The sequence below is a fragment of the Anomalospiza imberbis genome, unplaced genomic scaffold, assembly GCF_031753505.1.
Source record: "Anomalospiza imberbis isolate Cuckoo-Finch-1a 21T00152 unplaced genomic scaffold, ASM3175350v1 scaffold_77, whole genome shotgun sequence".
In the NCBI taxonomy this organism is placed as follows: domain Eukaryota; kingdom Metazoa; phylum Chordata; class Aves; order Passeriformes; family Viduidae; genus Anomalospiza; species Anomalospiza imberbis.
Window position 1 is genome coordinate 501,919 of NW_027100387.1, and position 26,082 is coordinate 528,000.

General features: G+C 34.7%; 1 protein-coding gene across 1 annotated transcript in view; it reads left to right on the forward strand.

The window, feature by feature from the left end:
• Positions 1–24,985, forward strand: part of LOC137467731 (transcription factor 4-like) — a gene marked incomplete at its 3' end in the record, with an annotated part of 99,729 nt that extends 74,744 nt beyond the window's left edge. Inside the window, exon 10 of the mRNA XM_068179152.1 lies at positions 24,877–24,985. Coding sequence (XP_068035253.1) covers positions 24,877–24,985 — 109 coding nt within the window. The remainder of the gene's footprint in view (positions 1–24,876) is intronic.
• Positions 24,986–26,082: the final 1,097 nt, after the last annotated feature.

The window sequence follows — 26,082 nt, forward strand, 5'->3', positions numbered from 1 at the left end:
ATGGAAATTTCAGAGGGGAGATTTCAGAGGGGAAATTCGGGATGGGAAATTCGGGATGGAAATTTCAGAGGGGAAATTCGGGATGGGAATTTCGGGATGGAAATTTCGGAGGGGCGGTTTCGGAATGAAATGTCGGGAGGGAGCTGTGGGCAGGCCGCTGCCAGTGATGACCCAAAGGCCGGGAAATCCGCATTCCAAGGCAGTCTGGGACTCGACGGGCGGAAGGGCCCCCGGGAAGCGCCCGGGGCGCTCCAGGGCTGGCAGAGTCCCGCTGCGCCGGGAGCGCGGCGTGCCGGGGCTGCCCGGGCGAGCCGCGCCCCGCCGCCGGGCTCTGCTCTGCGCTCGGGCCGGGCCGGGCCGGGCCGGGCCGGGCCGGGGCTCCCTCTTGAGCGCGCTGCGGGAAGTGCACGGGCCCCGCCCGCCGAGACGGGGAACTCCCGCCTCGGGAAGGGAATTCCGCGCCGAGGAATTCTTCGGGAATGAATGCAGCAATGAATGCCCGGTGCCGGAGCCCGGCCTTCATCCCGCGGGGTTTGCCTCCACTTCTGGGGCAGGAGCAGGAGCAGGAGCAGGAGCAGGGATTGAATCAGGATTAGGAGCAGGAGCAGGAACAGGAGCAGGAGCAGGAACAGGAGCAGGGATAGAATCAGGATTAGGAGCAGGAACAGGAGCAGGAATAGAATCAGGATTAGGAGCAGGAGCAGGAACAGGAGCAGGAGCAGGAGCAGGAATAGGAGCAGGAGCAGGAGCAGGAATAGGAGCAGGAGCAGGAGCAGGAATAGAATCAGGATTAGGAGCAGGAGCAGGAACAGGAGCAGGATTAGGAGCAGGAATAGAATCAGGATTAGGAGCAGGAGCAGGAGCAGGAGCAGGATTAGGAGCAGGAGCAGGAGCAGGAGCAGGAATAGGAGCAGGAGCAGGAGCAGGAATAGAATCAGGATTAGGAGCAGGACCACGATTAGCAACAGGACCAGGAATAGAATCAGGATTAGGAGCAGGACCACGATTAGCAACAGGACCAGGAATAGAATCAGGATTAGGAACAGGACCAGGATTAGGAACAGGGCCAGGATTAGGAACAGAACCAGGATTAGGAACAGGACCAGGAGTAGGAGCAGGACCAGGATTAGGAACAGAACCAGGAGTAGAAACAGAACCAGGATTAGGAGCAGGAGCAGGATTAGGAACAGGACCAGGATTAGGAACAGGACCAGGATTAGGAACAGGACCAGGAATAGAATCAGGATTAGGAACAGGACCAGGATTAGGAACAGAACCAGGATTAGGAACAGGACCAGGATTAGGAACAGGACCAGGATTAGGAGCAGGACCAGGATTAGGAACAGGACCAGGATTAGGAGCAGGACCAGGATTAGGAGCAGGAGTAGGAACAGGAGCAGAATCAGGATTAGGAGCAGGAGCAGAAGTGGGATTTGAAGCAGGATTAGGAGCAAAACCGGGATTTGACCCAGGACTAGGAGCAGGATTAGGATCAGGACTGGGAATAGGAGCAGGATTAGGATCAGAACCTGGTTCCTATGGGATCCCGGTTCCTTTGGGATCCCAGTTCCTTATTTGGGATCCCGGTTTTTTATTTGGGATCTTGGTTCGTTATTTGGGATTCCGGTTCCTTATTTGGGATCCTGGTTTGTCCTTTGGGATCCCGGTTTGTTATTTGGGATCCCGGTTCATTATTTGGGATCCTGGTTTGTCCTTTGGGATCCCGGTTCGTTCTTTGGGATCCCGGTTTGTTCTTTGGGATCCCAGTTTGTTATTTGGGATCCCAGTTTGTTATTTGGGATCCCGGTTCATTATTTGGGATCCTGGTTTGTCCTTTGGGATCCCGGTTCGTTATTTGGGATCCCGGCTCGTCCTTTGGGATCCCGCAGAGGCGTGTTTTTGGGAAGCACGCCCGTCCCTCGCTGACCCCGCAGCCTCCCTTCAGGGGATTTCTCTCAGCCCCGCCTGGGCACCGGCGAGGTACGGCATCCTTGGGGTTGGAATCCCAGAACCTGGAATTACTGGGGTTGGAATCCCAAATTCCTTGAATTATTAGGATCACAGAGTCCTGGAATTATAGGGATGGGAATCCCAGAAGCCTGGAATTTTTGGGATCCCAGAACCCTGGAATTATAGGGATGGGAATCCCAGAATCCTGGAATTTTGGGATTCCAGAAGCCTGGAATTTTGGGATCCCAGAACCCTGGAATTATAGGGATGGGAATCCCAGAAGCCTGGAATTTTGGGATCCCAGAACCCTGGAATTATAGGGATGGGAATCCCAGAATCCTGGAATTTTGGGATCCCAGAACCCTGGAATTATAGGGATGGGAATCCCAGAAGCCTGGAATTTTGGGATCCCAGAATCCTGGAATTATAGGGATGGGAATCCCAGAATCCTGGAATTTTGGGATCCCAGAACCCTGGAATTATAGGGATGGGAATCCCAGAACCCTGGAATTTTTGGAATCCCAGAACCCTGGAATTTTGGGATCCCAGAACCCTGGAATTTTGGGAATCCCAGAACCCTGGAACTGTTTGGGGTGGGAATCCCAGCCCCTCGTCCCCGAGGGCTCCCCACGCCTGGCAAGGCCCGATCCCAAAAGGATCCCGATCCCATAAAAACCCCGCCCAGGCTGGGCCGGATAATCAGAATTCCCGAGTTTCCCTCCCTCCCTCCCTCCCCCTTCTGCTCCCTTTCCCCGTTTTTAGGGGAATTTTAGGGGATCTGGGGGAATTTTAGGGGATTCCTTTGGGGTTTTCCCCGTGCAACAGGTTCCCCAAAAAAGGTTTTCCCCCAAAACTTCCCCCTTTTTTTCCCCCCCGTTCCCAAACGTTCGTGGAAAAAAAACAAAAAAAAACCCCAGAAATTTGGAGACTCACCAGAAGGGCTGCTTTGCATTTTTAATTTAGTAACTAACATATGAATGCATTTGCATATTAATGAGTTGCAGATGAAATCATGCATCCATAATTGCCTCCTCACCGTGCCTGGCGTTTGTCAGAACCTCCTTTGATGGATGGAGGAGGAAGAATCCCAGGTCCAGGGATCCTCGGAGCGGGAATTCTCCCCAATCCCCCCCCAAAAAAAACCCCGAATTCCCTTTTTTCCTGGGGTTCCTGCCCCTCTCCCTCCCCGGGTTCATTAACGGAGCTGCTAATTAGGCGGCATATGGCTGTTAACCCCTTCCTGCCCGCTCGGCCCGCGCTCCTCCTCCCCCCGCTGGGGATCCGGGGCTCTGGGCCCTGACGGAAACGATCCCAAAAACGTTCCAGGGGGAAAACGGGATCCCGAAAACATCCCAGGGGGAAAATGGGATCCCAAAAATATTCCAGGAAAAATGGGATCCCAAAAATATCCCAGGGGAAAAATGGGATCCCTAAAATATTCCAGGGAAATGGGATCCCAAAAATATTCCAGGGGAAAAATGGGATCCCAAAAATATCCCAGGAAAAATGGGATCCCAAAAATATTCCAGGGGAAAAATGGGATCCCAAAAATATTCCAGGAAAAATGGGATCCCTAAAATATTCCAGGAAAAATGGGATCCCAAAAATATCCCAGGGAAATGGGATCCCAAAAATATCCCAGGGAAATGGGATCCCTAAAACATTCCTGGGAAATGGGATCCCAAAAATATTCCAGGGAAATGAGATCCCAAAAACATCCCAGGGGAAAAATGGGATCCCTAAAACATTCCAGGGAAATGGGATCCCTAAAATATTCCAGGGGAAATGGGATCCCTACAAAGGATGGTTTTAGGATTGCAGCCCTATCCCGATTTTCAGGATGGTTTTGAGATCTCAGTCCCGATTTTCGGGATGGTTTTGGGATCTCAGTCCCGATTTTCGGGATGGTTTTGGGATCTCAATCCCGATTTTCGGGATGGTTTTAGGGTCACAATCCCGATTTTCAGGATGGTTTTGGGATCTCAATCCCATCCCGATTTTTGGGATTTTTTTGGGATTGCAGTCCTGGGTTTAGGGACAGCCTGAAGGATTTTACAGGATAATTTTGGGATCACTTAGGGCTGGTTTATCTCAGTTAAAATCTGGGTTTTTAGGGCAGTTTTGGGGGCAGTTTTGGGGGCAGTTTTAGGGTTGTTTTGGGGCAGTTTTTGGGGCAGTTTTAGGGTTATTTATTTTTAGGGTTATTTTTAGGGTTATTTCCCATTGCCCTTTCCCTTCTCCTTTCTCCCTTTCCTTTTCCTTCTCCCACTTTCCTTTTCCTGCTCCCTTTTCTCTTTTCCTTCTCCTTTTCCATTTCTCTTCTCCCTTTTCTCTTTCCCTTTTCCCTCTCCCTTTTCCTTTTCTCCCTTTTCTCTTTTCCTTCTCCTTTTCCATTTTCCTTCTCCTTTTCCATTTCTCTTCTCCCTTTTCTCTTTCCCTTTTCCTTTTCTCCCTTTTCCCTCTCCCTTTTCTCTTTTCCTTCTCCTTTTCCATTTCCCTTCTCCCTTTTCTCTTTCCCTTTTCCCTCTCCCTTTTCCTTTTCTCCCTTTTCTCTTTTCCTTCTCCTTTTCCATTTCCCTTCTCCCTTTTCTCTTTCCCTTTTCCTTTTCTCCCTTTTCTCTTTTCCTTCTCCTTTTCCATTTCTCTTCTCCCTTTTCTCTTTCCCTTTTCCTTCTCCCTCTCCCTTTTCTCTTTTCCTTCTCTTCTCCTTTTCCATTTCCCTTCTCCCTTTTATTTCTCCCCGTTCCTTCTTCTTCTCCTTTTCCTTCTCCCCTTTCCCATTCCCCTTTTGTTTCTCTCTTCTCCTTTTCTCCTTTTCCTTCTCCCTTTTCTCTTTTCCTTCTCCTTCTCCCTTTTCCCTCTTTCTTTTCCCTTCTCCCTTTTCTCTTTCCCCTCTCCCTTTTCTCTTTTCCTTCTCCCTTTTCTCTTTCCCTTCTCCCTTTTCCCGTCTCCTTTCTCCCTGTTCCCTCTCCCTTTTCTCTCCTTCATTTCTTCCTTCTCATTTTCCTTCTCCCTTTTCTCTTTCCCTTCTCCCTTTCATTTTCCTTCTCCCTTTTCTTCTTTTTCCCTTCTTCCTTTTCCCTCTTTCCTTTTTCCCTCTTTCCTTTCCCTTCTCCCATTTCTCTTTCCCTTCTCCTTCTCCCTTTTCCCTCTTTCATTCTCCTTCTCCCTTTTCTTCTTTTTCCCTTCTCCCTTTTCCCTCTTTCCTTTCCCTTCTCCCTTTCCTTTTTCCCTTCTCCTTCTCCCTTTCCTTTTTCCTTTTCTCCTCCCCCTTCTTTTCCCCTTCCCCTTCTCCCTTTTCTCTCCTTCCTTTCCCTTCTCCCTTTTCTCTTTCCCTTCTCCCTTTCATTTTTCTTCTCCCTTTTCTTCTTTTTCCCTTCTCCCTTTTCTCTTTCCCTTCTCCTTCTCCCTTTTCCCTCTTTCCTTTCCCTTCTCCCTTTCCTCTTTTTCCCTTCTCCTTTCCCCATCTCTTTTTCCCTTTTCTCCTCCCCCTTCTTTTCCCCTTGCCCTTTTCCCCTTCCCCTTCTCCCTTTTCTCTTCCCCCTTTTCTCCTTCTCTCTCTCTTTCCTTTTCCCAGCCCTGAAAATCGGGGTCAGCCCCCCGAAACAGGGAAAAAAAAGAAAAAGCGGAATGAAAAGGGGGCGAAAGGGAGAAAAAGAGGGAAAATTCAAGAAAAAGAAAAGAGGGGGGAGAGAGGAGGATAGGGGAGGGAAAAGAAGGGGAAATGCAGAAAGCAGCAAGGGAAAATGAAGGGCAAGAGGGGAGAAAGTTGGAGGAAAGGCGGAAAAAAGAGCGAGGAGAAGCGCAGGAACCGGCCAAGGCGTGACCACAAAGGGTCACAAGGGACAGCGGCGAGCGCGCACAGAGCGGCGGAGAGCGCGGAGAGGCTTTGCGCGCTTCCCGCCGCGCTCCGCGGGGGCGGAGCCGGGGCCGGGGCCGGGGCCGGGGCCGGGGCCGGGGCCGGTCTCTCTGCTCCGGGGCCGGTCTCTCTGCTCCGGGGCCGAGGTCTCTCTGCTCCGGGGCCGGGGTCTCTCTGCTCCGGGGCCGAGGTCTCTCTGCTCCGGGGCCGGGGTCTCTCTGCTCCGGGGCCGGGTGCGCGATGTTCCGCGCGTCCCCCGCGGGCGCGGGCTCCCTGCTGTGCTGCAAGGCGGTAAGCGCTGCTTCTCCCGCGCTTTTTTTTCCCGCGCTCTGTTCCCGCGCTTCGTTCCCGCGCTCCGCGGCGCGCGGGAAAAGTTGGCGAGGAGCGAAGTCCGAGGAAAGGGAAGCGGCGGATTCCTGCTTTTTTTTCGGGTTTTTTTGTTGATTTTTTGGGATTTTTTCGGGATAAAACCGCACGGGAAGGGTCCGCTCGCCATCTGGAGGGAGGCGGGAAAACGGGAATTATTCCCGCGGAGGGAGCGGGGGGGGAAAAAAAAGAAAATTATTAAAAAAAAAATCAAATTTAGGAGCGGTGCAAGAAGGGAAAAGCTGGAGTTGGTCGGTCGGGATATTTTGGGAAGAAGGCGCGGCAGGATGTGGGGAGAAAAAAAAAAATAAAAAGGGAAAAATAAAAAATAAATCCCCAAATTCCCCCGAGCTCCGTTCCCAAATTTGGGTTTTCCCCTTGGCTGGGATTCTCAGGCGCTCCTGAGGCCGGGCTTGAAACGGCACAAGGATTTTCGGGAATTCTGCGGCCGCAATTCCCAAATCCCGCTGCGGTTCCGCCTTTCTTTTTCCCCACTTTTTTTATTTTTTAATTTTTTATTTTTTGGCATCTGGAAGAAATCAAAAGCACAAACAACAAAGCTGGAGTCATTCCCGAAAATCCCAGCCAGCGGAAAACGAGGCCACAATTCCAGCCGCGAGTTGATTTTTCCTGGGATTTTTCTCCTTTATTCCCATTTTCCCCTCCATTCCCCATTTTTTCCCATTATTTCCCTTTTTTCCCCCATTTTTTCCCACTTTTTAGCCCAGGTTTTTCCCCCATCTCTTCCCATTCCCCCTCCCCTTTTTTCCCAATTTTTCCTAAATTTTCCCCCAGTTTCCCCCCAAATTTTTTCCCAAATTTTCCCCAATTATCCCTAAATTTTCCCCCAATTTTTCCCCAATTTCCCCCCAATTTTCCCTAATTTTTTCCCCAATTTCCCCCCCAAATTTTTCCCAATTTTTTCTCAATTTTCCCCCAATTCCCCCCCAATTTTCCCCCCATTTTTTCCCCAATTTCTCCCCAATTTTCCCCCAATTTTCCCCCAATTTCCCCAATTTTTCCCCAATTTCCCCCCAATTTTCCCATTTTTCCCCATTTTCCCCCCAATTTCTCCCCAATTTCCCCCCAATTTTTCCCAATTTTCCCCCATTTTTCCCCCAATTTTCCCAATTTTTCCCCATTTTTCCCATTTCCCCCCATTTTTCCCCCAATTTTCCCCCAATTTTTCCCATTTTCCCCCAATTTTCCCCCATTTTTTTCCAATTTTTCCCATTTTCCCCCAATTTTTCCCATTTTTCCCCATTTTTTCCCCATTTTTTTCCCAATTTTTCCCATTTTCCCCCAATTTTTCCCATTTTTCCCCAATTTTCCCCCATTTTTTCCCATTTTTTCCCCAATTTCCCCATTTTTTCCCCATTTTTTCCTAATTTTTCCCCATTTTCCCCCATTTTTCCCCTCCTCGGGATTTCCTGGGAATGACCTTTTTCATTTGGCTCAATCAATCAATCAATCGATCGATCAATCGATCAATAAATCCCTGGGATTCCAGGGGGCTCCGAGGCTCGGGATTTGGGGATTTTTCCAGCGGGAATCGCTGCGGGACTGGGGATCAATAATCAATCGATCGATCGATCGATCAGAGTTGGGTATTGGAAAAAAAAGAAATCAATAAATCAATCGGTGAATCGGTATCGGTCATAAGGAAATAAATAAATAATCAATCAATAATCAATTTGTCAGGTAATATTGGTAATAAGGGAATCAATAAGAGAACAATCAATCAATCAATCAATCAATATTGGTAATAAGGAATCAATAAATACAGGGATCAATCAATCAATACTGATAATAAGGGAATCAATCAATAAATACAGGGATCAATCAATCAATATTGATAATAAGGAATCAATCAATCAATACAGGGATCAATCAATCAATATTGGTAATAAGGAATCAATAAGAGAACAATCAATCAATATTGGTAATAAGGAATCAATCAATAAATACAGGGATCAATCAATCAATATTGGTAATAAGGAATCAATCAATAAATACAGGGATCAATCAATCAATATTGGTAATAAGGAATCAATCAATCAATACAGGGATCAATCAATCAATATTGGTAATAAGGGAATCAATCAATCAATACAGGGATCAATCAATCAATATTGGTAATAATGGAATCAATCAATCAATACAGGGATCAATCAATCAATATTGATAATAAGGGAATCAATCAATAAATACAGGGATCAATCAATCAATATTGGTAATAAGGAATCAATAAATACAGGGATCAATCAATCAATATTGGTAATAAGAAATCAATCAATCAATACAGGGATCAATCAATCAATATTGATAATAAGGGATCAATCAATCAATATTGGTAATAAGGAATCAATCAATCAATAAATACAGGGATCAATCAATCAATATTGATAATAAGGGAATCAATCAATAAATACAGGGATCAATCAATCAATATTGGTAATAAGGAATCAATCAATCAATACAGGGATCAATCAATCAATATTGGTAATAAGGAATCAATCAATAAATACAGGGATCAATCAATCAATATTGGTAATAAGGAATCAATCAATCAATACAGGGATCAATCAATCAATATTGGTAATAAGAAATCAATCAATCAATACAGGGATCAATCAATCAATATTGATAATAAGGGATCAATCAATCAATATTGGTAATAAGGAATCAATCAATCAATAAATACAGGGATCAATCAATCAATATTGGTAATAAGGAATCAATCAATCAATACAGGGATCAATCAATCAATATTGGTAATAAGGAATCAATAAGAGAACAATCAATCAATATTGGTAATAAGGAATCAATCAATAAATACAGGGATCAATCAATCAATATTGGTAATAAGGAATCAATCAATCAATACAGGGATCAATCAATCAATATTGGTAATAAGGAATCAATCAATAAATACAGGGATCAATCAATCAATATTGGTAATAAGGAATCAATTAATAAATACAGGGATCAATCAATCAATATTGGTAATAAGGAATCAATCAATAAATACAGGGATCAATCAATCAATATTGGTAATAAGGAATCAATAAATACAGGGATCAATCAATCAATATTGGTAATAAGGAATCAATCAATAAATACAGGGATCAATCAATCAATATTGGTAATAAGGAATCAATCAATAAATACAGGGATCAATCAATCAATATTGATAATAAGGAATCAATCAATCAATACAGGGATCAATCAATCAATATTGATAATAAGGAATCAATAAGAGAACAATCAATCAATATTGGTAATAAGGAATCAATTAATAAATACAGGGATCAATCAATCAATATTGGTAATAAGGGAATCAATCAATAAATACAGGGATCAATCAATCAATATTGGTAATAAGGAATCAATAAGAGAACAATCAATCAATATTGGTAATAAGGAATCAATCAATACAGGGATCAATCAATCAATATTGGTAATAAGGAATCAATCAATAAATACAGGGATCAATCAATCAATACTGATAATAAGGAATCAATAAGAGAACAATCAATCAATATTAGTAATAAGGAATCAATTAATAAATACAGGGATCAATCAATATTGGTAATAAGGAATCAATCAATAAATACAGGGATCAATCAATCAATATTGGTAATAAGGAATCAATAAGAGAACAATCAATCAATATTGGTAATAAGGAATCAATCAATAAATACAGGGATCAATCAATCAATATTGGTAATAAGGAATCAATTAATAAATACAGGGATCAATCAATCAATATTGGTAATAAGGAATCAATCAATCAATACAGGGATCAATCAATCAATATTGGTAATAAGGAATCAATCAATAAATACAGGGATCAATCAATCAATATTGGTAATAAGGAATCAATCAATCAATACAGGGATCAATCAATCAATATTGGTAATAAGGAATCAATAAGAGAACAATCAATCAATCAATCCATCAATATTGGTAATATGGAATCAATCAATCAATCAATCACTCGATTGCCAATATTGGAACTTAATCAATCAATCAATCAATCAATCAATTGCCGATATTGGAAATCAATCAATCAATCAATCAATCAATTGCCGATATTGGAAATCAATCAATCAATCAATCAATCAATCAATTGCCGATATTGGAACTCAATCAATCGATCAATCAATCAATCAATTGCCGATATTGAAATCAATCAATCAATCAATCAATCGCCGATATTGGAAATCAATAAATCAGTCAATCGATCAATCAATCAATCAATCAATGCCTGGAATCCAGCGGGATTGCTGGATGAGAATTAATTAATCCAGGATTTAATTAACCCAGGAATCAATTAACCCAGGAATCAATTAATCCAGGAATCAATTAATCCAGGAATCAATTAACCCAGGAATTAATTAATCCAGGAATCAATTAATCCAGGAATCAATTAACCCAGGAATCAATTAATCCAGGAATCAATTAATCCAGGAATCAATTAATCCAGGAATCAATTAATCCAGGAATCAATTAACCCAGGAATCAATTAATCCAGGAATTAATTAATCCAGGAATTAATTAATCCAGGAATTAATTAACCCAGGAATCAATTAATCCAGGAATTAATTAACCCAGGAATCAATTAATCCAGGAATCAATTAATCCAGGAATTAATTAACCCAGGAATCAATTAACCCAGGAATCAATTAACCCAGGGATCAATTAACCCAGGAATTAATTAATCCAGGATTTAATTAACCCAGGAATCAATTAATCCAGGAATTAATTAACCCAGGAATCAATTAATCCAGGAATCAATTAATCCAGGAATTAATTAACCCGAGAATCAATTAATCCGGGAATCAATTAATCCAGGAATTAAATTATCCAGGAATTAATTAATACAGGAATTAATTAACCCGGGAATCAATTAATCCAGGAATTAATTAATCCGGGAATCAATTAATCCAGGAATCAATTAATCCAGGAATTAATTAATACAGGAATTAATTAACCCGGGAATCAATTAATCCAGGAATCAATTAACCCAGGAATCAATTAATCCAGGAATCAATTAACCCAGGAATTAATTAATCCAGGAATTAATTAAACTAGGAATTAATTAACCCAGGAATCAATTAATCCGGGAATCAATTAATCCAGGAATCAATTAACCCAGGAATCAATTAACCCAGGAATCAATTAATCCAGGAATCAATTAATCCAGGAATCAATTAATCTGGGAATCAATTAATCTGGGAATCAATTAATCCAGGAATCAATTAATCCCGGAATTAATTAACCCAGGAATCAATTAATCCAGGAATCAATTAATCCGGGAATCAATTAACCCAGGAATCAATTAATCCCGGAATTAATACAGGAATCAATTAATCCCGGAATTAATTAACACAGGAATCAATTAATCCAGGAATCAATTAATCCAGGAATTCATTAACCCAGGAATCAATTAATCCCGGAATAAATTAACACAGGAATCAATTAATCCAGGAATCAATTAATCCAGGAATCAATTAATCCAGGAATTAATTAACCCAGGAATAAATTAATCCAGGAATCAATTAATCCAGGAATTAATTAATCCAGGAATCAATTAATCCAGGAATCAATTAACCCAGGAATTAATTAACCCAGGAATCAATTAATCCAGGAATCAATTAATCTGGGAATCAAATAACCCAGGAATCAATTAATCCAGGAATCAATTAATCCAGGAATCAATTAACCCAGGAATTAATTAACCCGGGGATCAATTAATCCAGGAATCAATTAACCCAGGAATCAATTAATCCAGGATTTAATTAACCCAGGAATCAATTAATCCAGGAATTAATTAACCCAGGAATCAATTAATCCAGGAATCAATTAATCCAGGAATCAATTAATCCAGGAATTAATTAATCCAGGAATCAATTAACCCAGGAATCAATTAATCCAGGAATTAATTAACCCAGGAATCAATTAATCCGGGAATCAATTAACCCAGGAATCAATTAATCCAGGAATTAATTAACCCAGGAATTAATTAATCCAGGAATCAATTAATCCGGGAATCAATTAATCCAGGAATCAATTAATCCAGGAATCAATTAATCCAGGAATCAATTAATCCGGGAATCAATTAACCCAGGAATTAATTAATCCAGGAATTAATTAATCCAGGAATCAATTAATCCAGGAATCAATTAATCCAGGAATCAATTAATCTGGGAATCAATTAATCCAGGAATTAATTAATCCAGGAATTAATTAACCCGGGAATCAATTAACCCAGGAATCAATTAACCCAGGAATTAATTAATCCAGGAAATAATTAATCCAGGAATTAATTAACCCGAGAAACAATTAACCCAGGAATCAATTAATCCAGGAATTAATTAATCCAGGAATCAATTAATCCGGGAATCAATTAATCCAGGAATCAATTAACCCAGGAATCAATTAATCCGGGAATCAATTAACCCAGGAATTAATTAATCCAGGAATTAATTAATCCAGGAATCAATTAATCCAGGAATCAATTAATCCAGGAATTAATTAACCCGGGAATCAATTAATCCAGGAATCAATTAATCCAGGAATTAATTATTTCAGGAATCAATTAACCCAGGAATCAATTAATCCAGGAATTAATTAACCCAGGAATCAATTAATCCAGGAATCAATTAATCCAGGAATTAATTAATCCAGGAATCAATTAATCCAGGAATCAATTAATCCAGGAATTAATTAACACAGGAATCAATTAACCCAGGAATCAATTAACCCAGGAATCAATTAATCCAGGAATCAATTAATCGAGGAATTAATTAACCCAGGAATCAATTAATCCCGGAATTAATTAACCCAGGAATCAATTAATCCAGGAATCAATTAATCCGGGAATCAATTAACACAGGAATCAATTAATCCAGGAATCAATTAATCCAGGAATTAATTAATACAGGAATCAATTAACCCAGGAATTAATTAATACAGGAATCAAATAATGCAGGAATTAATTAAACTAGGAATTAATTAACCCGAGAATCAATTAATCCAGGAATCAATTAATCCAGGAATCAATTAATCCAGGAATTAATTAACCCGGGAATCAATTAATCCAGGAATTAATTAATACAGGAATCAATTAACCCAGGAATTAATTAATCCCGGAATTAATTAATCCAGGAATCAATTAATCCGGGAATTAATTAACACAGGAATCAATTAATCCAGGAATCAATTAATCCAGGAATTAATTAATCCAGTAATTAATTAAGCTAGGAATTAATTAATCCAGGAATCAATTAATCCAGGAATCAATTAATCCAGGAATTCAATTAATCCGGGAATTAATTAATCCAGGAATCGATTAATCCAGGAATTAATTAACCCAGGAATCAATTAATCCAGGAATTAATTAATCCAGGAATCAATTAACCCAGGAATTAATTAATCCCGGAATTAATTAATCCAGGAATCAATTAATCCAGGAATTAATTAATCCAGGAATCAATTAATCCCAGTATCAATTAACCCAGGAATCAATTAACCCAGGAATCAATTAATCCGGGAATCAATTAATCCAGGAATGAATTAATCCAGGAATCAATTAACCCAGGAATCAATTAATCCAGGAATCAATTAATCCAAGAATCAATTAATCCAGGAATCAATTAATCCAGGAATTAATTAATCGATTCCCGACTGCCATTAATAATTAATTGATGATCGATCAATCATCGATGCCCGCCTGAAATTAATCAATTTTAATTGGGCTCCGTTCATTAATTAGGACAGGAATTAATTAATAAACTCGTTAATTCCTGAATAAATTAACAGACGAATAAATTAATCATCATGGGTATTAATATTTGATTAATCAATTCTGGTTTAATTAATTAATAATTAATTAATCCCTAATACTTCTATTAATTAAAATTAACGCGGAAATAAATAGAGCTGGGGGTAATTTGCATATTCATGGATTAATTAAAATTCATAAGGAGCGATACAGGAAATGTTAATTAAATATTAAATTAAATATTAGCTAATATTAATTAATAATTAATGTGAAATATTAATTGATAGGAGATTTATTAGCGCGCCAAGTCAATGTAAATGAAGTCATAATTAGCGTTAATTAAGCACGTGGGGATTAATTAGTGTATTTAAATGTTAATTAAATTAATTAATTTAATTAATTAGCTAATCAATTACTGCGTCAAAGGCATTAATTAGCTGATAAAGATATTAATTACAGCGATTAAAGGCAGATATTAATTATGGATTAAGATTAATGAAGGGCTAATTAACGAAGTAAATACTGATCATTAATTAATTATCCATGAAACATCCAAGTTATTAATTAATGATTTATGAACGATCTCCATTAATGAGATGAATATTCAATTAATCCCGATGGAATACTGAAATTAATTAACACCGCTATTAATTAGTAATGATTAATTATTAATGAGATGAAGATTCAATTAATCCCGATGGAATATTGAAATTAATTAACACCGCTATTAATTAGTAATTATTAATGAGATGAATATTAAATCAATCCCGATGGAATATTGAAATTAATTAACACTGCTATTAATTAGTAATTATTATTAATGAGATGAATATTCCATTAATCCCGATGGAATATTGAAATTAATTAACACTGCCATTAATTAGTAATTAGTAATTATTAATGAGATGAATATTCAATTAATGCCAGTGGAATATTGAAATTAATTAACACTGCTATTAATTAGTAATTATTAATGAGATGAATATTAAATTAATCCCGATGGAATATCGATATTAATTAACACCGCTATTAATTATTAATTCCACAATTCATTAGTAATGACCAATTGCTTTTATCGATTAATTACATTAATTGCCAATTAACACGTGGGCTAGTTAATGAAGCTAATTAATGTGAGTTAATTACGGGCGTTAATTACAATTATTAATATGATTAATAAGTGAATTTAATTAATAATTAAGAGCTGAGTTGATTAAACAAAGTGTTAATTAATCTGGAACCATTAATTAGGCAAAACCGGTTCATTAATAAACATATTAAAATTAATCAACTAAAAATAGAATATTAATGAGCTAATTAATAGAATCAATTAATTAATAATAAGCATATATGGTATTAAAGTAATTTATAATTAATATTAATTACAGCTCATCTACTTAATACTACGTCATTAATCTGATATCAATATTTGCATATTAATGGCATTAATTATCGCAATTAACGTCATTAATCCGCTATCAATATTAAATATTAATGAGGAAATTAATGAGGAATTAATGAGGAAATAATGAGGCAATTAAATGGAAATTAATGAGGAAATTAAATGGAAATTAATGAGAAATTAATGAGGAATTAAATAGAAATTAATGAGGATTTGATGAGAAATTAATCAGAAATTAATCGGAAATTAATGAGGAATTAAATGGAAATTAATAAGGAATTAAATGGAAATTAATAAGGAATTAAATGGAAATTAATGAGGAATTAATTAGTAATTAATGAGGAAATTAATGAGGAATTAATAAAGAATTGATGAGGTAATAACTGGAAATTAATGAGGAATTAATGAGGAGTAAAATGGAAATTAATGAGAAATTAAATGGAAATTAATGAGGAATTAATGAGGAATTAAATGGAAATTAATGAGGAATTAATGAGAAATTTAAGGGAAATTAATGAGGAATTAATTAGGAATTACTGAGGAATTAGTGAGGAATTAAATGGAAATTAATGAGGAATTAAAGGTAAATTAATGAGGAATTAATTAAATGGAAAATAATGATGAATTAATCAGTAATTAATGAGAAATCAATGAGAAATTAAAGAGGAATTAATGAGGAATTAAATGGAAATTAATGAGGAATTAATGAGGAAATTAAATGGAAATTAATGAGGAATTAATGAGGAAATAAATGGAAATTAATGAGGAATTAATGAGATATTAAATGGAAATTAATGAGGAATTAATGAGATATTAAATGGAAATTAATGAGGAATTAAATGAAAATTAATGAGGCATTAATGAGAAATTAAATGGAAATTAATGAGGAATTAATGAGGAATTAAATGGAAATTAATGAGGAATTAATGAGGAAATTAAATGGAAATTAATGAGGAATTAATGAGATATTAAATGGAAATTAATGAGGAATTAAATGGAAATTAATGAGGAATTAATGAGAAATTAAATGGAAATTAATGAGGAATTAATGAGAAATTAAATGGAAATTAATGAGGAATTAATGAGGAATTAAATGGAAATTAATGAGGAATTAATGAGGAAATAAATGGAAATTAATGAGGAATTAATGAGGAAATTAAATGGAAATTAATGAGGAATTAATGAGGAAATAAATGGAAATTAATGAGGAATTAATGAGGAATTAAATGGAAATTAATGAGAAATTAATGAGGAATTAAATTGAAATTAATGAGGAATTAATGAGGAATTAAATGGAAATTAATGAGGAATTAAATGGAAATTAATGAGGAATTAAATGGAAATTAATGAGAAATTAATGAGGAAATTAAATGGAAATTAATGAGGAATTAATGAGAAATTAAATGGAAATTAATGAGGAATTAATGAGGAATTAAATGGAAATTAATGAGGAATTAATGAGGAAATTAAATGGAAATTAATGAGGAATTAATGAGGAATTAAATGGAAATTAATGAGGAATTAAATGGAAATTAATGAGAAATTAATGAGGAATTAAATGGGATTAATGAGGAATTAATGAGGGATTAAATGGAAATTAATTAAGAATCAATGGCAAATAATGATAAATTAATGAGGAATTAAATTGAAATTAATGAGGAATTGATGAGAAATTAATCAGAAATTAAATGGAAATTAATGAGGAATTCAATTGAAATTAATGAGGAATTAAATGGCAATTAATGAGGAAATAATGAGGAATTGATGAGGAATAATGAAAAATTAATTGGAAATTAAAGGGAAATTAATGAGGAATTAATGAGAAATTAAATGGAAATTAATGAAAAAATTAAATGTAATTAATGAGGAGTTAATGAAGACTTAAATGGAAAATGATGAGGAGATAATGAGGAAATAAATAGAAATTAATGAAAGTTTAAATGTAATTAATGAGGAATTAAATGGGAATTAATGAGGAATTAATTAGAAATTAAATTGAAATTAATGAGGAATTAATGAGAAATTAATGAGAAATTAATGAGGAATTAATGAGGAATTAATGAGGAATCAATGAGAACTTAATGAGAAATTAATGCGGAATTAATGAGAAATTAAAGGGAAATTAATGAAGAATTGATGAGAATTTAATCAGAAATTAAATGGAAATTATTGAGGAATTTAATTGAAATTTATGAGGAATTAATGAGAAATTAATGAGAAATTAAAGGGGGATTAATGAGAAGTTAAAGGGAAATTAATGAGGACTTAATTAGGAATTAATGAGGAAATACGGAGCAATTAATGAGAAATTACTTGGAAATTAATGAGGAATTAATGAGCTATTAAATGGAAATTAATGAGGAATTAATGAGATACTAAATGGAAATTAATGAGGCAATAAATGGAAATTAATGAGGAATTAATGAGAAATTAAATGGAAATTAATGAGGAATCATTGAGGAATTAATGAGAAATTAAATGGAAATTAATGAGGAATTTAATGGAAATTAATGAGGAATTGATGAGAAATTAATGAGGAATTAAAGGGAAATTAATGAGGAATTAATGAGGAATTAAATGGAAATTAATGAAAAATTAAATGTAATTAATGAGGAATTAATGAAGAATTAAATTGAAATTAATGAGGAATTAATTAGAAATTAAATTGAAATTAATGAGGAATTAATGAGGAATCGTTGAGGAATTATTGAGAAATTAATGAGGAATTAATGAGAAAATAAAAGGGAAATTAATGAGGAATTGATGAGAAATTAATGCGGAATTAATGAGAAATTAAAGGGAAATTAATGAGGAATTGACGAGAAATTAATCAGAAATTAAATGGAAATTAATGAGGAATTTAATTGAAATTAACGAGGAATTAATGAGAAAATAATGAGGAATTAAAGGGGAATTAATGAGAAGTTAAAGGGAAATTAATGAGGAATTAATTAGGAATTAATGAGGAAATTCTGAGGAATTAATGAGATATTAAATGGAAATTAATGAGGAATTAATGAGCTATTAAATGGAAATTCATGTGGAATTAATCAGAAATTAAATGGAAATTAATGAGGAATAATGAGATATTAAATGGAAATTAATGAGGAATTAATGAGGAAATAAATGGAAATTAATGAGGAATTAATGGAAATTAACGAGGAATTAATGAGATATTAATTGGAAATTAATGAGGAATAATGAGATATTAAATGGAAATTAATGAGGAATTAATGAGGAAATAAATGGAAATTAATGAGGAATTAATGGAAATTAACGAGGAATTAATGAGATATTAATTGGAAATTAATGAGGAATTAAATGGAAATTAATGAGGAATTAAATGGAAATTAACGAGGAATTAATGAGATATTAAATGGAAATTAATGAGGAATTAATGGGGAATTAATGAGAAATTACATGGAAATTAATGAGGAATTAATGAAGAATTAATGAGAAATTAAATGGAAACAAATGAGGAATTAATGAGGAATCAATTAGGGATTAATGAGGAATTAATGAGGAATTAATGAGAAATTAAAGGGAAATTAATGATGAATTAATGAAGAATTAATGAGAAATTAAATGGAAACAAATGAGGAATTAATGAGGAATCAATTAGGGATTAATGAGGAATTAATGAGGAATAAATGAGAAATTAAAGGGAAATTAATGATGAATTAATGAGGAATTAAAGGGAAACTAATGAGGAATCATTGAGGAATTAATGAGAAATTAATGAGGAATTAAATGGAAATTATTGAGAAATTAAAGGGAAATTAATGAGGAATCAATGAGGAATTAATGAGGAAATAAATGGAAATTAATGAGGAATTAATGAGGAATTAAATGGAAATGAATGAGAAATTAATGAGGAATAATGAGGAATTAAATGGAAATTAATGAGGAATTAAATTGGAAATTAATGAGGAATTGATGAGAAATTAATCAGAAATTAAATGGAAATTAATGAGGAATTTTATGGAAATTAATGAGGAATTAATTGGAAATTAATTAGAAATTAAATGGCAATTAATGAGGAATTAATGAGGAATTAATGAAGAATTAATGAGGAATTAAATGGAAATTGATGAGAAATTAAATGGAAATTAATGAGGAAATAATGAGAAATTAATTAGCGATTAATGAGGGATTAAATGGGAATTAATTAGAAATTAAATGGCAATTAATGAGGAATTAATAAGGAATTAAATGGAAATTAATGAGGAATTAAAGGGAAATTAATTAGAAATTATTGAAGAATTAAATGGAAATTAATGAGGAATTAATGAGAAATTAATTAGAAATTAATGAGGAATTTAAGGGAAATTAATAGAAATTAAATGGAAATTAAAGACAAATTAAAGGGAAATTAATGAGGAATCATTGAGGAGTTAATGAGGAATTAATGAGGAATTAATGAAATAAAATTAGGAATAATTAGGAAAAATTAGGGAAATAATCAGGAAAATTAATTGCAATAAATAAAAATTAATTAAAAATAATTAAGGGAAATTTAATTAAAAGCATTAGGAATGGTAAATTATTAATAATAATTAGGAAAATGCAATTAAAATAGGCGGGGGCTAATTAGGAATAATGAGGAAATGAATGGGAAATTAAATGGGAATAAAAGGGAAATTAATGAGGAATTAATGAGGAATTTAATTGAAATTAATGAGGAATTAATGAGGAATTTAAATGGAAATTAATGAGGAATTAAATGGAAATTAATGAGGAATTAATGAGGAATTAAATGGAAATTAATGAGAAATTAATGAGGAAATTAAATGGGAATTAAAGGGAAATTAATGAGGAATTAATGAGGAAATTAAATGGAAATTAATGAGGAATTAAATTGAAATTAATGAGGAATTAATGAGGAAATTAAATGGGAATTAAATGGAAATTAATGAGGAATTAAATGGAAATTAATGAGGAATTAATGAGGAATTAAATGGAAATTAATGAGAAATTAATGAGGAAATTAAATGGGAAAGGAAAATTAATGAGGAATTAATGAGGAAATTAAATGGAAATTAATGAGGAATTAAATTGAAATTAATGAGGAATTAATGAGGAAATTAAATGGGAATTAAAGGGAAATTAATGAGGAATTAAATGGAAATTAATGAGGAATTAATGAGGAATTAAATGGAAATTAATGAGAAATTAATGAGGAAATTAAATGGGAAAGGAAAATTAATGAGGAATTAATGAGGAAATTAATGAGGAATTAATGAGGAATTAATGAGGAAATAAATGGGAAATTAAATGGGAATTAAAGGGAAATTAATGAGGAATTAATGAGGGATTTAATTGAAATTAATGAGGAATTAATGAGGAAATTAAATGGAGATTAATGAGGAATTAATGAGGAATTAAAGGGAAATTAATGAGGAATTAATTAAATGGAAAATAATGAGGAAATAAATGGGAAATTAAATGGGAATTAAATGGAAATTAATGAGGAATTAATGAGGAAATTAATGAGAAATTAATGGGAAATTAAATGGGAATTAAAGGGAAATTAATGAGGAATTAATGAGGAAATTAATGAGGAAATAAATGGGAAATTAAATGGGAATTAAAGGGAAATTAATGAGGAATTAATGAGGAAATTAAATGGAAGTTAATGAGGAAATTAAATGGAAATTAATGAGGAATTAATGAAGAATTAAATGGAAATTAATGAGGAAATAAATGGGAAATTAAATGGGAATTAAAGGGAAATTAATGAGGAATTAATGAGGAAATTAAATGGAAATTAATGAGGAAATTAAATGGAAATTAATGAGGAATTAATGAGGAATTAAATGGAAATTAATGAGGAAATAAATGGGAAATTAAATGGGAATTAAAGGGAAATTAATGAGGAATTAATGAGGGATTTAATTGAAATTAATGAGGAATTAATGAGGAAATAAATGGGAAATTAAATGGGAATTAAAGGGAAATTAATGAGGATTTAATGAGGAATTAATGAGGAATTAATGAGGAAATAATTGGGAAATTAAATGGGAATTAAAGGGAAATTAATGAGGAATTAATGAGGAAATTAAATGGAAATTAATGAGGAAATTAAATGGAAATTAATGAGGAATTAATGAGGAATTAAATGGAAATTAATGAGGAAATAAATGGGAAATTAAATGGGAATTAAAGGGAAATTAATGAGGAATTAATGAGGAAATTAAATGGAAATTAATGAGGAATTAATGAGGAAATTAATGAGGAAATAAATGGGAAATTAAATGGGAATTAAAGGGAAATTAATGAGGAATTAATGAGGAATTTAATTGAAATTAATGAGGAATTAATGAGGAATTTAAATGGAAATTAATGAGGAATTAAATGGAAATTAATGAGGAATTAATGAGGAATTAAATGGAAATTAATGAGAAATTAATGAGGAAATTAAATGGGAATTAAAGGGAAATTAATGAGGAATTAATGAGGAAATTAAATGGAAATTAATGAGGAATTAAATTGAAATTAATGAGGAATTAATGAGGAAATTAAATGGGAATTAAATGGAAATTAATGAGGAATTAAATGGAAATTAATGAGGAATTAATGAGGAATTAAATGGAAATTAATGAGAAATTAATGAGGAAATTAAATGGGAAAGGAAAATTAATGAGGAATTAATGAGGAAATTAAATGGAAATTAATGAGGAATTAAATTGAAATTAATGAGGAATTAATGAGGAAATTAAATGGGAATTAAAGGGAAATTAATGAGGAATTAAATGGAAATTAATGAGGAATTAATGAGGAATTAAATGGAAATTAATGAGAAATTAATGAGGAAATTAAATGGGAAAGGAAAATTAATGAGGAATTAATGAGGAAATTAATGAGGAATTAATGAGGAATTAATGAGGAAATAAATGGGAAATTAAATGGGAATTAAAGGGAAATTAATGAGGAATTAATGAGGGATTTAATTGAAATTAATGAGGAATTAATGAGGAAATTAAATGGAGATTAATGAGGAATTAATGAGGAATTAAAGGGAAATTAATGAGGAATTAATTAAATGGAAAATAATGAGGAAATAAATGGGAAATTAAATGGGAATTAAATGGAAATTAATGAGGAATTAATGAGGAAATTAATGAGAAATTAATGGGAAATTAAATGGGAATTAAAGGGAAATTAATGAGGAATTAATGAGGAAATTAATGAGGAAATAAATGGGAAATTAAATGGGAATTAAAGGGAAATTAATGAGGAATTAATGAGGAAATTAAATGGAAGTTAATGAGGAAATTAAATGGAAATTAATGAGGAATTAATGAAGAATTAAATGGAAATTAATGAGGAAATAAATGGGAAATTAAATGGGAATTAAAGGGAAATTAATGAGGAATTAATGAGGAAATTAAATGGAAATTAATGAGGAAATTAAATGGAAATTAATGAGGAATTAATGAGGAATTAAATGGAAATTAATGAGGAAATAAATGGGAAATTAAATGGGAATTAAAGGGAAATTAATGAGGAATTAATGAGGGATTTAATTGAAATTAATGAGGAATTAATGAGGAAATAAATGGGAAATTAAATGGGAATTAAAGGGAAATTAATGAGGATTTAATGAGGAATTAATGAGGAATTAATGAGGAAATAATTGGGAAATTAAATGGGAATTAAAGGGAAATTAATGAGGAATTAATGAGGAAATTAAATGGAAATTAATGAGGAAATTAAATGGAAATTAATGAGGAATTAATGAGGAATTAAATGGAAATTAATGAGGAAATAAATGGGAAATTAAATGGGAATTAAAGGGAAATTAATGAGGAATTAATGAGGAAATTAAATGGAAATTAATGAGGAATTAATGAGGAAATTAATGAGGAAATAAATGGGAAATTAAATGGGAATTAAAGGGAAATTAATGAGGAATTAATGAGGAAATTAAATGGAAATTAATGAGGAATTAATGAGATATTAAAGAGGAACTAATGAGGAATTAAAGGGAAATTAATGAGGAATTAATGAGGAGTCAATTAGAGATTAAGGAGAAATTAATGAGGAATCAATTAGAGATTAATGAGAAATTAATGAGGAATCAATTTGGGATTAATGAGGAATCAATGACGAATTAAAGGGAAATTAATGAGGAATTAAATGGAAATTGATGAGAAATTAAAGGGAAATTAATGAGGAATTAAAGGGAAATGAATGAGGAATTAATTAAGAATTAATGAGGAATTCATGAGGAATTAATGAGGAATTAATGAAATAAAATTGGAATAAAATCGGGATTTTTGGGGTTAAAATTAGGATTTTTGGGGATAAAATTGGGAATTTTTGAGGATAAAATTGGGAATTTTGGGGGATAAAATCTGGGATTTTTTTGGTTAAAATGTGGAATTTTTGGGGTTAAAATGTGGAATTTTTGGGGATAAAATTGGGATTTTTTTGGGGATAAAATCGGGAATTTTCGGGGATAAAACGTTGAATTTTTGGGGTAAAATGTGGAATTTTCGGGGCAGAAATGGGGATGTTTTTTGGGTGCCAACGCTGGATTTTTGGGGTTAAAATTAGGATTTTTTGGGGATAAAATTGGGATTTTTTGTGGATAAAATTGGGAATTTTTGGGGATAAAATTGGGAATTTTTGTGGATAAAATTGGGAATTTTCGGGGTTAAAATTAGGATTTTTTGGGGTTAAAATGTGGAATTTTTGTGGATAAAATTGGGAATTTTTGGGGTTACAATTGGGAATTTTTGGGGTGAAATGTGGAATTTTCGGGGCGGAAATGGGGATGGTTTTTGGGTGCCAACGCTGGATTTTTGGGGTTAAAATTAGGATTTTTTGGGGATAAAACGTGGAATTTTTGGGGATGAAATTAGGATTTTTTGTGGATAAAATGTGGATTTTTTGGGGTGAAATGTGGAATTTTCGGGGCAGAAATGGGGATGTTTTTTGGGTGCCAACGCTGGATTTTTGGGGTTAAAATTAGGATTTTTTGGGGTTAAAATGTGGAATTTTTGGGGATAAAATTGGGAATTTTTGGGGATAAAATTGGGAATTTTTGGGGTTAAAACGTTGAATTTTTGGGATAAAATTGGGGATTTTCGGGGCAGAAATGGGGATGTTTTTTGGGTGCCAACGCTGGATTTTGGGGGCTAAAACGTTGAATTTTTGAGTATAAAATGTGGAATTTTTGAGGATAAAATTGGGAATTTTCGGGGATAAAACGTTGAATTTTTGGGGTTAAAATGTGGAATTTTTGGGGATAAAATTGGGATTTTTTGGGGATAAAATCGGGAATTTTCGGGGATAAAATGTTGAATTTTTGGGATAAAATCGGGAATTTTCGGGGCTAAAACGTTGAATTTTTGGGGATAAAATGTGGAATTTTTGGGGTTAAAATTGGGAATTTTTGGGGATAAAATCGGGAATTTTTGGGGATAAAATGTGGATTTTTTTGGGGTGAAATGTGGAATTTTCGGGGCAGAAATGGGGATGTTTTTCCGCCTCTCCTCCCCGCAGGTCTACGCTCCCTCGGCCTCCACGGCCGACTTCAACCGCGACTCGCCCGGATTCCCCGCCAAGGGCGCCGCCGCCGCCGCCGCCTTCCCCAGCTCCTTCTTCGTGCAAGGTCGGCAAAGCCCAAAACCCCAAAACCCCCAAAACCCCAAAACCCCAAAACCCCAAAACCCCAAAACACGGGAAACGGCGGCGGCAAAATCCGGGACATTTGGGAAAAAATTCCATGAAAAAATCGGAATTTTGGGCTCAAAATTCGCTAAAAAATTCGGAATTTTGGGGTCAAAATTGCCTAAAAATTCTGAATTTTGGGGTGAAAATTCCCTGAAAAATTCGGAATTTTGGGGAGAAAAGTCCCAAAAAAATCGGAATTTTGGGGTCAAATTTCCCTGAAAAATTCCCTGAAAAATTCGGAATTTTGCCGCCGGCGCCTTCCCCAGCTCCTTCTTCGTGCAAGGTCGGCAAAGCCCAAAACCCCAAAACCCCAAAACCCCAAAACCCCAAAACCCCAAAACCCCAAAACCCGGGAAACGGCGGCGGCAAAATTCGTGAGATTTGGGTCAAAATTCCCTTAAAAAATTCTGATTTTTGAGTGAAAATTGCCCAAAAAAAATCAGAATTTTGGGGTTAAAATTGCCTAAAAAAATCGGAATTTTGTGGTGAAAATTCCCTAAAAAAATTCGGAATTTTGGCATCAAAATTCCCAAAAAAATCGGAATTTTGGGGCCAGAATTCCCAAAAAAATTCTGAATTTTTGGGTCAAAATTCCAAAAAAATTCGGAATTTTGGGGTGAAAGCTCCCTTAAAATTTGGAATTTTGAGGTCAAATTTCCCTGAAAAATTCCCTAAAAATTTCTGAATTTTGGTGTCAAAATGCCCTGAAATATTCCAAATTTTGGGGTGAAAATTCCCTAAAAAATTTCACAAGTTTTTGGGGTGAAAATTCACTAAAAAATTCGGAATTTTGCCGCCGGCGCCTTCCCCAGCTCCTTCTTCGTGCAAGGTCGGCAAAGCCCAAAACCCCAAAACCCCAAAACCCCAAAACCCCAAAACCCGGGAAACGGCGGCGGCAAAATCCGGGAGATTTGGGAAAAAAGTCCATGAAAAAATCGGAATTTTGGGCTCAAAATTCGCTAAAAAATTCGGAATTTTGGGGTCAAAATTGCCAAAAAATTCAGAATTTTGGGGTGAAAATTGACTAAAAAAATC